At 42.9% G+C, this 12461-nt stretch overlaps 2 protein-coding genes across 2 annotated transcripts in view; both read left to right on the forward strand.

The window, feature by feature from the left end:
• The first annotated feature begins 1491 nt into the window (after window positions 1-1491).
• LOC119654030 lies at window positions 1492-1957 on the forward strand. Its single transcript, XM_038059193.1, has 3 exons — window positions 1492-1579; window positions 1639-1776; window positions 1881-1957. Exons 1-3 carry the CDS (start codon window positions 1492-1494, stop codon window positions 1955-1957), a joined length of 303 nt encoding a protein of 100 aa, XP_037915121.1.
• Window positions 1958-7630: 5673 nt separating this feature from the next.
• The window catches only part of LOC119655178, a 48613-nt gene continuing 43782 nt past the window's right edge, over window positions 7631-12461 (forward strand). Inside the window, exons 1-2 of the mRNA XM_038060930.1 lie at window positions 7631-7664; window positions 7722-7862. Of these exons, the coding sequence (XP_037916858.1) occupies window positions 7754-7862 (109 nt within the window). The 5' untranslated portion in view covers window positions 7631-7664; window positions 7722-7753. The remainder of the gene's footprint in view (window positions 7665-7721; window positions 7863-12461) is intronic.

Genomic DNA, 12461 nt, shown 5'->3' on the forward strand with positions numbered 1-12461 from the left:
GCTAGGTACAAACAGGGCAAATGCCCACTCAAAAAATGCTATCAACTATACACAAAACCCTTCATACCTGAAGCGTTTAGCTTCCAGTTCCATGACTTGTTTAGTTCCAAGACCATTTTTAGTCTTCGGCATGTAGTAATTGCTTTCCAGCTAAGCTAATTTATTTATTACTTTCTACTTTTGCTTTTAACCCCTTGATCCCCCCGTTGATCAATTGCACCAGTTTTTCCTTCAAAGGTCTAATATGGATGGAGTCGAGAAGCTCTCAAATTGCCTTCTAGCCTCTCCGGCCATCGTTGTTTCAGTTAGCTAGTTGTTCCAACTGAATTCGATGGTCAAGTTAATTATAACAAGTAATTCTGATCAACGCGAATCACATGTCCATAGCGTTGAAGACGCTTCCATCAATTTTTACACATGGTTGGAACTCCATGTCGATCGCGAATCCGATCATGTGCTACGCCACTATTATATCAAGGTATCGTTCATCGTCTTTGTCGGTCAGCATTCAGAATTATAGAGGACGACTGGACGGACGACATTACCGTTAAATCCATCGATCGCAAAGAACGCCGGTTGTGGAACCTCGTTTCGCAACGTAGTTTACTATAAGCTGATACCACTGTTTCGATATATTTGAATCGCCAGGTTACCGTTAATGACAGTGATCGTGCCTGTTTCATTCGGGCCAGGTATTAACAATTTTCTTTTGTTTAAATTCAGTTTGAGAACATGCTGCTTGGGGTGGGCATTCTATTTTTGGACAAGTTACTCGAGGTCAGCTTTATTTACTCCTCGGATGACTGTAGAGGAATTCAACTCAGCGTACGATTTACTCTGGTACTAGGTTTTATCAAGGGTTTGTGTGACAGTTACATCTTCGAAGTGATGATGACCTTTACATTTGAAAAATATCCTTTTATAAGAAATTTTATATAGTCTCCGAAAATGTTATCAGATCTGGGATTCAATGACTGGGTGAGTGAGAAATTGTGAAAGGTCAAGCTAGAGTGCCCACCCTATGGACCAATTTTCCCCAAACAAGTGGTACTATCCAGTATTAAAATGGTGTACCATCATAAACGGGACACCCTGTGTAATATAAGAAATACACAAAAAGCCGTCATATCTGAAGCGTGAAGCTACTGGTTTTCTACTTGTTTTATTTTCAGGTTAACTTCGCGTGTGCTTTCCCATTGGTTCACGCGGTGTACCCTAGTTTGAATTCCAGGTACCGGTGCGGACCCAGGCATCGGTTTCAAGACACGTGAAATTTCGTGCAATGGGAGTTGGGTGAGCGAGTTTTTTAAACGGCGTCCCCTTGTGCCAGTTTGGGTTCCTGTGACAATGTTTTTCCCTCTTAATTATTTTTTACCGGGTTTATTATTTGAAGATAGGTAGTGGCATAGATATAAAGAATTTTTTATATTTCTTCACTCCTTACAGTGGTTGGACAAAATAGAAACACTGCCTCAGGAATTCGTCGGGCAAATGCTTGGTGGCAACCTTGTAAGGAACGAACGACATGGTTTACTAAATGGAATTGATCCTACACCAATTATTGTTGTACAAAAGACAGGTAAATTTGTGAAATTAACATTTAAAATTCTGATGGTTAAAACTAATCTTTCTCGTTAGATGGCACTCTCGAAGTTACTATTCCGACAATTGGTGGAATCCTATTATCATATAAGGATCCAAAGCCGTTAAATATTAAATATGTGAGCTTTACTAGTTTCGGCAATACGACTGGAAGATGGTTTTATGACTGCGAAGGTGACAGTTTATCAAAATTGCTCTATTAAAAGCTTCTTCCAATATGGAGCGGTGCATATAGTATATAAAAAAAATCTTATATCACTTTTTTATTTTACTATTAGAAACTCATATGGAAATGAAGAAGGAAAAACGTTACAAGCTTGGAGCGCCTGCAAGTCGACTTATTTGCGAACTATAGTATGTTCACAATTCCGAAGGGGGTATCAAAAATCTACATGGGAAGCGCAATAAAGGGGTCACCTACAACGAAATGAAGTCAATATTCAAGTCAGGTTGGAATTTAAACTGGTAGGTACGGTTCTGACAATCATCTACTACGTAAAGATTACTCAGTTTGAATATAATATAACAAAATAACTGTAAATATGTCCTGTGTTATAAATCTGCTTTACAACAAAAAAAAATTGATAGGAAAGTATAAAATGGGATGTTTCCTATCTAAAAACGAACCACTACTTAGAGCGCTTAGCCTAGAATTTAGACACTGCCGAATAAACGAATTTTGTTGGAGAGGGGTCCAGAGCGATGCTGCGATTATTTACGGCGACCATACATTTATAATTGTTTTTAGAATGTCAGCTTTTAATTTTAATTTCAAAAATTTAATTCCTGCAATATCATAACATGCAGTGAATTCACATGAAAGCGAAACTTCAACCTATTAACTTGCTGATAACTTTCATCGAACCTTCTAGTATCGTGTCTATTACTATGCTTTATGTAATTTTCCAAAACGCTGCACCATACCATAGCCAGGGTAAAACTGTACACGTCCATGAGAGAATTCAGCATCACGGCGAAGATGATAAGACTGACTAGGCTGACCCTGACCAATGTGCGAGGCCAGAGAAAAACAGCAGGCTCACTCTCAACACCATTCGACATCAACAACGATCTAAGACAAGGGGATGCCCTATCGTGCGTCCCTCTTTAACCTGGCCCTGGCGAAAGTGATTCGCGATACCATGTAATTGCGAGAGGCACCATCCTCTCCAAGTCCACCCAACTACTGGCCTACGTTGACGATTCGACATCATGGGAAAAACAACCCGAGATGTACAGTCCACCTTCATCTAGATCGAGGAGGCGGCGCAAGATCTTCGGCTACACATCAATGAAGGCAAGACAAGGTATATGGTGGCAACGTCAGCACCGAAAACCAACCAACCACCAACATCAAACGGTCAAACGGGAAGAATAAAAATAGGACTACAACTTTGAGGCCGTTGATAATTCTCCCATCTAGGGTCGAAAATCACAAACCGATAACAGCTACGATGATGAAATCCGCGCACGGTTATTGGCTGCCAACAGAGCTTATTTCAGCTTACAAAACTGCTCCGCTCGAAACGTCTCACCATAGGGTCAAAGCTCTTACTGTACTAGACAATGATCTTGCCAGTCCTCATGTATTTCTCGGAGACTTGGTTCTTGCAAGAAGAATTGCGAACTCTTGGCCGCGTTCGAGAGAAGAACCCTCGAAGAATTTTTGGCCCTCTACATGAGGATGACCGATTCGTAGCCTACATAACGACGAAATCTATGAGCGATACTGTGGCGCGGCAGGATCTGTGGATAAAATCCGGCTCAATAGTTTACGGTGGGCGGGTCACTTAATCCGTATGGATGAGGATGATCAACCCTGCAAAGTCTATAAGGGCAATATCTATGGTAGAAAAGTAGACGAGGCAGACCCTGCCTCAGATTGAGCGATGGCGTGGGTCAGGACGCCAGACAGCTTTTAGGGATATCGAATTGGTGGATCTCGGCGCAAAACCGGGATATCCGAAGTTCCTTATTAAGGCAGGCCTAGACCGGATACCGGTTGTTACGCCGTTGGTGATGATGATAAACACACAATTTATTCAGAATTTATTATTGCGTTGGTGAGGAGGCAGACGCTACCGATGATAATAATGATGAACTTCCAAATTGTGCAAGTCGATCAGGAATATTATCAGTAGGTTCCCTATCCACAATGTCGAGTTTATAAACTTTTGCCAGGATACCATAAGGACTTGGCGCTTTCCTGTTTTTCATGGTGAGAACTGCTTCTTAGAACTCTTTCATTATGAAAAGAGGGCAGTCCTCGACGCTTTCCGTACTGTTGATATCACCTGGTACGGGATGTCTGGCGAATAATGCCTGTACAATGCGGTCCAACTGGTCGGTTCTTAGTATGCAGGGTTTCAGCAGACCCACAAAGTGCCCACAGGTCCTCATTTATTTCATTAGCTAAGTTCTGCGAGCCGCGAGCTTTGCTTTTATTTATTGCACTGCGGGGTCTCCTTTTTACAACCTGCCCTTTTGGCGTATCCCTCCACGCGCGCTGGTAAACGTTGTGCCAAACGGCGGAGCTTATGAGACTCCTTCGGAATATTGGAAATTTCTGCCACCTACTAGCACATAGAATGCTGGTCACGGCTGGGCCCCTCCTGGGCATGGAAGCCTCACATGTTGTAGTTATTAGGTTCATCATTGAATTTACGACAGTATCAGCTGCAACGATGCCGCCCGCTTGGATGAGTTTCTTGATGTTCACCTTCGCGACGTTCCAGACGCAGTTGAAGCGCCTAATTGGTGCACGCTGGCAAGTAACGTCAACCAATTCGAACGCAATGTACTGATGCCAAAAGTTCGGCATCGTCGCATTCGGCGACAGGTAAACACAGAAAAATGTTATCCCTAAACATCGGTTCCAGACAATTCCCTCGGTTCCAGACGATTCCCTCGGCTTTGGGCATGAGCACGAAATCGAACGCCATTCCAATGGTAGCAGTACCCGAGAAGTCGAGATGTCATGGAGCCGGGTCCCTGGTCCGGTATTACCCGCTGATTAGCACTTGATCAGCTTTTACCTCCGCAACTCGTGAGCGGTTGTACTCTGGTGAATGTTAATTTGTAGGATGCGGATCATGCTAATCGCGTTCTAGCCCTTTCTAGTTTCGTCCTAAAAATTGGACACCTAAACCTGCAGTGTATACAATGCTTTCAGCAGACGCGCTAAGATCATTGCTGAGAGCGCTTTCATTGTAGGTGTCCCCGAGGACCTGCAGTGCCTCGTGCCTCCCGATGTCGCTTTGTCGTCCTGTGACATGTTACCGACTAAGCGGAGTGGGTGGAGTGGAGGCGTAATATCGGAACAGAACAGAGAACCGACGCGAAAACAAAGGAAGCGGAGCGTAACCTGGACTTTTAAACACCTAAAACTGGCTTTTGCAGCGAATGTGCACTTTTTTAGTGTAGGTGATTTCTGTTAGTTAACACATGGGAAATAATTATTCGTTTACAAATAATAAATAGGAAAAATGTGGTTCCCCCGCTACTCCTGAATATCCACTGGTAATCTTAGTTGGCGGCATGACGGGATTAGATCAAGGTACTTGAGCACGATGTCTTGAGTGGTAAGCAAATACCCTGCTCGCAAATTTCTTGGTGTAGAAAGTCGCTGCGGCAGAGGTTGACGCTTCTTCAAGAGCAGAGTGAACGTCGGGTTCTCATCGGTGAAACCACTGGCGGAATTGTTTCCGGGTTCCTTTGCCGAACCCGCGTAGTTCCAGTTGGGGGTGAAGTGATGTGGTGGTGCAGCGGAGACGCAAACCGCACACTGCATTGCCGGCAATCCGCTCTGTACCGATTTTCACTACCTTCACTGCACGTGGTCACAAATCCATGTTGGGATGTAGCCGTTCAAGTCAGCAGCTTCGCGGCGTGCCCTATCGTCAGGGTTACCGCTGTAGTCAACTGTGTAAAGTCAAAAAGAAAATTGTTGCTAGCAAATTCTAGAACGGATTTTACTTAATAATTAGATTAAAAATTCCGGGCGAAATAAATACTGACACCCGGAGACAGAACACAACACTCTATAGGTCGGCTACGATGTGACATACTGCCGGCAATGTAGTACGTGGTTCACGTCTTCGCATCGTCGCCATACAGGTATACTGCCAGCTAGGCGGTCAGAACTACTTACCCGGGCACTTCACTTCACTTCCCGTATAGTTAGTCACCCGCTGATGACGCCTGTGAAAGGATATTGTACAATAAGATGGGCATATATGTACTTTGTGTCCGGATAGCTGCGTGGTTAGAGCACAAGGCTGTCGTACGGAAGGTCTCGGTTCGAATCTCACTGGTGGCAGTGAAATTTGTATCGTGATTCGACGTCGGATACCATGGCATTTCCTTTGAGAGTGCCTACCCTCAGAAGGAGCTAGGTTGCAAACACTATCTAAACAGTTCTTTGGCGACTTCGTAAAAATCCTTGATAGTAAAGTAGGGAGCCGGCAGAACTCGTTAATGTTATGGGATGCCTTTAAAGTTCTAGAGATATATAACAGAATTGTTAACCTAACAGCAACCACTTCTATTATAATACGACACTGACACAACGCGTTCACACTCATCGACAGTTTAGAGGATGATAATCGAAAAAAATAATAACTAACTGGAGCCTTCGCTGTTGCACCCAGCTACACACTTTAGGAAAAACCGTGACGTATTTCATATTGCCTTGTCCGGAGAATGTGGAGTGATTCCATGACCATGACATGTTTCCTTGATCACCTCGATTACTACGATGCCATCTGCTTCCTCTTACAGCGGTTGGCCAGATGACTACCGATTTGCAGAAGGATCAAATTGATTCAGATTGAAGATGAATATCTACAAACCAATTTGCCTATTTTGGTAGCGTTGTTTCTGCTGATGGTGGCACTTCACTTGTTATTCCCTACCACATCAACAGCGCTAGGTCCATCTCCCAGTTTATCTAAAATCACGAAATGTCTCAACCCCAACATTAAGTTGACACGGTTTAGGGCTAGTTCTCATTTGGGGCTGCTATATGGGAATAGTATGTGGAAAGTGTTCCCTACTGTTACTTGAAAATTCAAAGCCAACTTGTCTGCGCCGTTTCACCGGGATACCCTGCACCGACAGCATCTCAAACGTGGAACTGGTAGTGGCTAGGCCACACCTTAGGAAATGCGAAAACTTCGTTGCTGACTATACCACTATCCTGAAGTGGCCGAAAAATGGGTCAATCCCGAAAAAAGTTGGGCAGAACAAAAGAAATCTATATAGATTTCTTGGAAAAGATTGGAGCGAAGTGAAGCACACTTCCTGAAACGGACAGTGATCAGGTATAGGTGTGGTTGACACACTGTGTGGGATGATGGCACCTATATATTATATCAGAGGGAGGTGACGATTCGACTTTGCAACTTCAGCAATTATTTGTATTCTCTTTAGTTGTTGAAAATCCATGAACAATTTTTTGTCATTACATAAATTTTATTTTAGAAATGGACTGATCCAAAACTTCAATGGAGGCCATTTAAATATAGCAACATCACGACCCTGAGATCATTTGAAGCGAAGTTTCGAACTCCAGCCATATGGATCACTAAGTAAGAATTTTTCTGGAGTGGGTTTTGCGAGGCGGTTTTCCGTTTACAATTTAAAATTTTTTTTCGAAATCCAGTGGGACCGGCAATACATTTACCCGCTTCAATCCAGAATATGTTGGAATCATATACAACAATGGATCAGTAGTAGCAGATACAAAACAACAGATTATAGAAAGCTCTTGCCGAGAATCACAAGATGGAAATTGGCCATGGGATGAATTCAAATGCTCAGTTGAGTTTGCGGTGGACGGCAACCTACCAATCGATTTTGATCTAGGGCACATCGAAGCGGCTTTGACAATACCTGAGCTAAGCAAGTGGCGCTTTTCTGGTCATCATTTACTTACAAAGAAGGTTGAACCCTTTACTGAAACGGGAGGTAATTCAAATTCTACGATTTCAGCGGTGAATTTGGTAATACATATGAGACGAAAGTTTTGTACTACCGGAAATTTTTTTGCGTTCCTTTATTTGGTGAGTAGGGCTCTTTGCAGTAGAACCTCCTTTAAATATTAGTGAATTTTTTTTCAGTTGCAACAGTTTTTATACTTTTGTCATTTACCATGAAAAGGCTTTTAAGAGGAATTTTGAATTTGATCGCTTTGGTTTTGGTGGCCAGCTCATATTTAGCACTGGACAATACCACGCTGGTGACATATGATCCAAACTTTGGTAAGAATTTGTATCCTCAAACAAATTTTTAAACTCTGATAATAAATCTATGTTTATCCTCATTGGAACGGTAAAAGTTAGGTTTCGGTCATTGTAGTAATAATAATGGTAGAAATTATTACCCTGATTTGACTGAGGTGCTCATTCACAGGTGAGTCGACTGGTATCCAACATCAAATCACAATACAAATTCCATTTTTTTCCTGCTATGGATCTACAAGTCATCAGAGCCCTCGTGGCTTTCCGACAAGTGTTTCCGACATGTGTCTTCCAGAGTAATTTTTGGTCCAGCGTAATTCCCAAATATTTGACCTCTGTTTCTCGTTTCACCTCCATATCATGTAATGATATGGCTCTGAGGTGATCAAGCTTACGCCTCCTAGTGAATGGTACTATGGTGGTTTCGGCTGGGTTGATCCACAGTCCCACCTTCCGGCACCCGGCACTAGTAACCCTTAGTCCAGTTTGCATTCTATCACATAGGGTACCTTCATATTTGCCCCTACAGATTAGAACAATGTCGTCCGCGTAGCCCTGGACTTGTATTCCAGTATTAGTTAACACGTCCAGCAGTTCATCCACTACCATACTCCACATCAGCGGCGATAGTAGTCCACCCTGTGGACAGCCTTGAGTGGTGTTCATGATAATAGAATTTGTACCTGTTTGTACCTCTATTTGTCTGCTTTCTAGCATTTTGCCCATCCAGAGTGCTAGGGTGTTTCCCACTCCTCTGCGGCTCAGGGCATCCTGTATCTCTGTGTGCGATGTGTTGTCGAATGCTCCTTCGATATCCAAAAACGCGCACAGTGCAATTTCTTTTGTTTCTATGGCGTCCCGTAGCACCTCTGTCAACTGCTACAGAGCAGTTTCAGTTGACCGTCCTGCCCGGTAAGCGTGTTGACAGTGATGTAGGGGATTACGCTTTAGAACGTTAGTTCTAATATAGTTGTCTATGACCTTCTCCACCGTTTTGCTTACGAACGATGTTAGGTAGATTGGTCTGAAAGATTTAGGGTGAAAATGATCCTTTTTACCCGCTTTCGGAATAAAGACCACTTTTGCCCGTCTCCATGCCCTTGGTATGTAACCCAGTGCTATGCTCCCCCTTACCACCCTCAGAAGAGACTCTAAGATAATTCCTAGGCCTCTCTGGATAAGTGCTGAGAAAATGCCATCTACTCCGGGAGATTTCATTAGTTTAAAAGTTCGCAGCATAGCATAGTCGTCTTTAACAGTTCTGATCTCAGAACACATGCCCTTGGTTTGAGGATCTTTTATCGCAACCGTTTCTAGTGTCCGAATCTATGGTCCCTGCACCAGAAAAATATACATACATATGTATGTATCTTTGAGGGTAAACCTGGAGCTTTGTGAGCCTTGCTGCCAGCAGAGGAGGCTTTGCCATGATGCAGATTAATTTCATCAAACTCATCACTTCATCAAAAGAAGCAGTTAAAGTAAGTTACCGAGTATTTGGGGCATTTCCATTTCCTTTATTCTTCACATTTCAAATATTTTTTTCCAGTATTTTTGGTTGCAAAAGAGGCGTAATTGGAAAATTGTTTGTGTTGATTATCATCCACGTACTTGTCCCCATTTCTACATAGAAGCATTGAATTTCGAGATTTATTACGCATGACTTTTGGCGATATCTCGTTCGGAAGCCTGGCATTGGCTATAGCGTTTAAGATATTGTTACCAGAAGAACTGGTGAATTACAATAGTTTACGCATAATTTAAGTAGACTGCAAGGCCAACCCTTTCTTAGTTTGCATCTAGATCGCAAAATGAAAATAACTCCGGGTTTAATCTTGGACCTTTTCCTAGTTCTTTGTGTTGAGTGCACTTTCGGTAGCCGGTGTAATGTGGGTTGGTCGGAGCTCATAAATTGTAAGGAGTATAGAGCTGGGCCAAACCACTTATATGAAAAATTTTTCTCTCCTGACGAAATTCGGAATAACCCAGAGGAAAATGAGAGGCTTCGCCTTAAATTTTATGTAATAGCGGCGAGAGATGCGCACATTCTGCTGTCGCCAGTGGTTAACGCTGTAAAAGCCGATGATGTGTATGAAATTGGTAAGGACTCGGGTCTTTAAGGCAGTAAGAGTGGATTAAGAGTGCTTAGCTTTTCAATAATATCAATAATAGCGGGTTATGAAAGTTGCTGGTTGGTATAGAAGGAAATTTTGCGGTGCAACAGAGCTGTTGGGTTTTTGTGTTCCGCTGGTATGACTGATTATAGTGACGTAAAATTATCATGTGCTTAGTATTTTTTCGCATTTTAAGGTGTTCTTGTCTATCTGTCCATCTGTCTGTCTGTTACACGCAATTTTCTCAGAAACGGTTGAGTCTACTGACACGATATTCGACAGAAAGGTTGCAACTGCGCTCCCACACATGCGGTGAATAACATTGCTTCACGATGAACTTAAGAAGGTTCCCAATATTTGTTTTCATCGAATATAGGCGTGTGGGGTATTAAACTAAAGGTCTCAATTAGTACTTTTTGAAGCATATATTATTCTTGACATTAGTTGCGAAGGCGAAGGTGTCCGAAAGAATTAAGTTACTTTACATTACATTACATAATTATTTAACGAGTCTTTTTGAATCTTTTTGAAGGTCCGGATATTTTATTATAATCAAATAAAGGGATAATAGGTGACCTACCATAGTTTTCACCCTGGGTCCGGATTACCTGCATAATTTTCAACAAACCAGATTTTTTCTCTCCATACACGCTACAATGTTCCATAGGACTGTTACGCAGACGTATTCATTTTGCGTTGCGCTTAGATTCCTTGCTTCTAGTTTCACCCGCTATTTCGACCTTTTTTTTAAATTTATTTCTAAGGTTTCACGTAACCCTGCCACGCAGAACCACCATTAGGTACTACGTCACGGGGTGGAGTTAGCGCACTAGTTAAGTCTCCTTTGTTCCACCCGGGGGTTTCTTAACCGCGCCTACTTCACTTCTTCCGCTTTTCGCAGTTTCCCATGGATTGCTGAGATAATGGAGGTGATCGTATCGCAATGCTCCTAGCAAGTTACCATTCCCTGGACAAAATTTTCCGGCGATATCACTCCACCTAGAGTTTCCGCTAAGTTCCTTCCTTTATCCACCAACCTTAGGCATTGGAAGAATACGCGTGCTGGGCCCTTCGGGGCCCCATCACAATTTGGACATTTAGATGGTGTGTCCAATTTAAACCTATACAAGTATTTACGGTATTTTTCATGGTCGGTGAGAAACTTTCACTCCTTTCTACTGACCACTCGATATGGGTCCTGGTACAGATGTTGGAGAATTTTCTTTAGACCATCGTTACGGGCTGGAGTGTAAACTGTTAAAAGCAGTTTTTCGGAATGGGTGAGTGATGTAAAGTCGGATGGTACTATAGATCACACCATAGCTTGCAGCTAACCCCGGAGCCTGGAATTGCTTTGCTCGAAGCCCTGTGTTTCCTTGTTGTAGTATTTTGAGCTCTTCATCCGTGGACTGAGACGCTGTAAGCTTTGCGTAATCGACAATTGATTGCAACTTCTCAATCCGCGATGAAGCGTCCGCGACAACGTTGTTCTTGAAAAGAAAGTCAATGGTTGCCAGCAACAATTAATCCGCTGTTGAAGGACTGCTCCAGTGCGGTTTTGGAGGCTTCAAAAGCTTCGGTAGATTCGCTGGTGATTTTCCTTTAATTTTGCCGTGAAGAATCTTGTTGAGTGGTGACTGTACTATTACTGCTCTGGTTATGAACCTTCTGTAAAAATTTAACATACCCAAGAATGCTCTAAGTTATTTCCGGAAACTCATGTACGATGTCATGGTGAGGGGTTCCTTCAGTAATTGTTATGACGGTTGAGATTGTACAATCTGCCATCTCTCCTTGACAGGTAAGGTGAGTTATTGAATTGTGAAAACAACTGTGCTGAAGATCTGGAAGGATTTCGTAATGTGCTAAAAATCTGTTTCTAGTATGGGTCTAGAAATGTCCGCTATTAAAAATCTCCATGGGAAATCCCGTTGAAGGCCGAGGTTGAGTGTGAGGTTAGCAATTCCGTATGTAGCGATTGGTGTTTTGCTGGCGGCCGATTGAATTTTGAGCGCGTATAAACGCATTTATTGGCGCCTGTGTCTATGAGGAACCGTGTTCTTGCTTTTTTGTCAAACGTAAACGGGGCCATTTGTTACCTTTCACGGTTCCCGAAGTCCAGTTACACGGTTCCACACATTTGGTGGCTTCGGCATTAAATCTCCAGTGATGGGAATGCGATCGAGAGTGAGAGCGTCGACGTTAACGTCCGAAAGAATTCTTGAGTTGGAACTCTTGTTTCACCGTGTTTAGCTCTGCAAGCTGACTTATAATTGCTGGACTAGCTACGTTAAACTGATTTCCGCTGCTGAAGGCGTGGATGTTGTTCCGGGGATACTTGTCGGAAGTGTGGCATAGGTCTTATCAGCTATGTCGGCTGCAGTTTGTACTGGCTGGCCATCATAATTTGTTGAAGAGCAAGCGTCTTAACCATAGAATTCTCATCAGCGGCTCCGGAATTATAGTACGGCCGAGACAAAGCAGATAGCGAAGGCACTGGGAGGGT

This window comes from Hermetia illucens, chromosome 4 (assembly GCF_905115235.1).
Source record: "Hermetia illucens chromosome 4, iHerIll2.2.curated.20191125, whole genome shotgun sequence".
NCBI classification, from domain to species: Eukaryota; Metazoa; Arthropoda; class Insecta; order Diptera; family Stratiomyidae; genus Hermetia; species Hermetia illucens.

Bases quoted from the DNA above. Each gene is read 5' to 3' on its own strand.
- LOC119654030 (XM_038059193.1), top strand. From the start codon at position 1,492: ATGCTTGGTGGCAACCTTGTAAGGAACGAACGACATGGTTTACTAAAT. The intron at 1,580-1,638 runs GTAAATTTGTGA...CTTTCTCGTTAG, and splicing joins TATTGTTGTACAAAAGACAG to ATGGCACTCTCGAAGTTACT. The intron at 1,777-1,880 runs GTGACAGTTTAT...TTTTACTATTAG, and splicing joins ATGGTTTTATGACTGCGAAG to AAACTCATATGGAAATGAAG.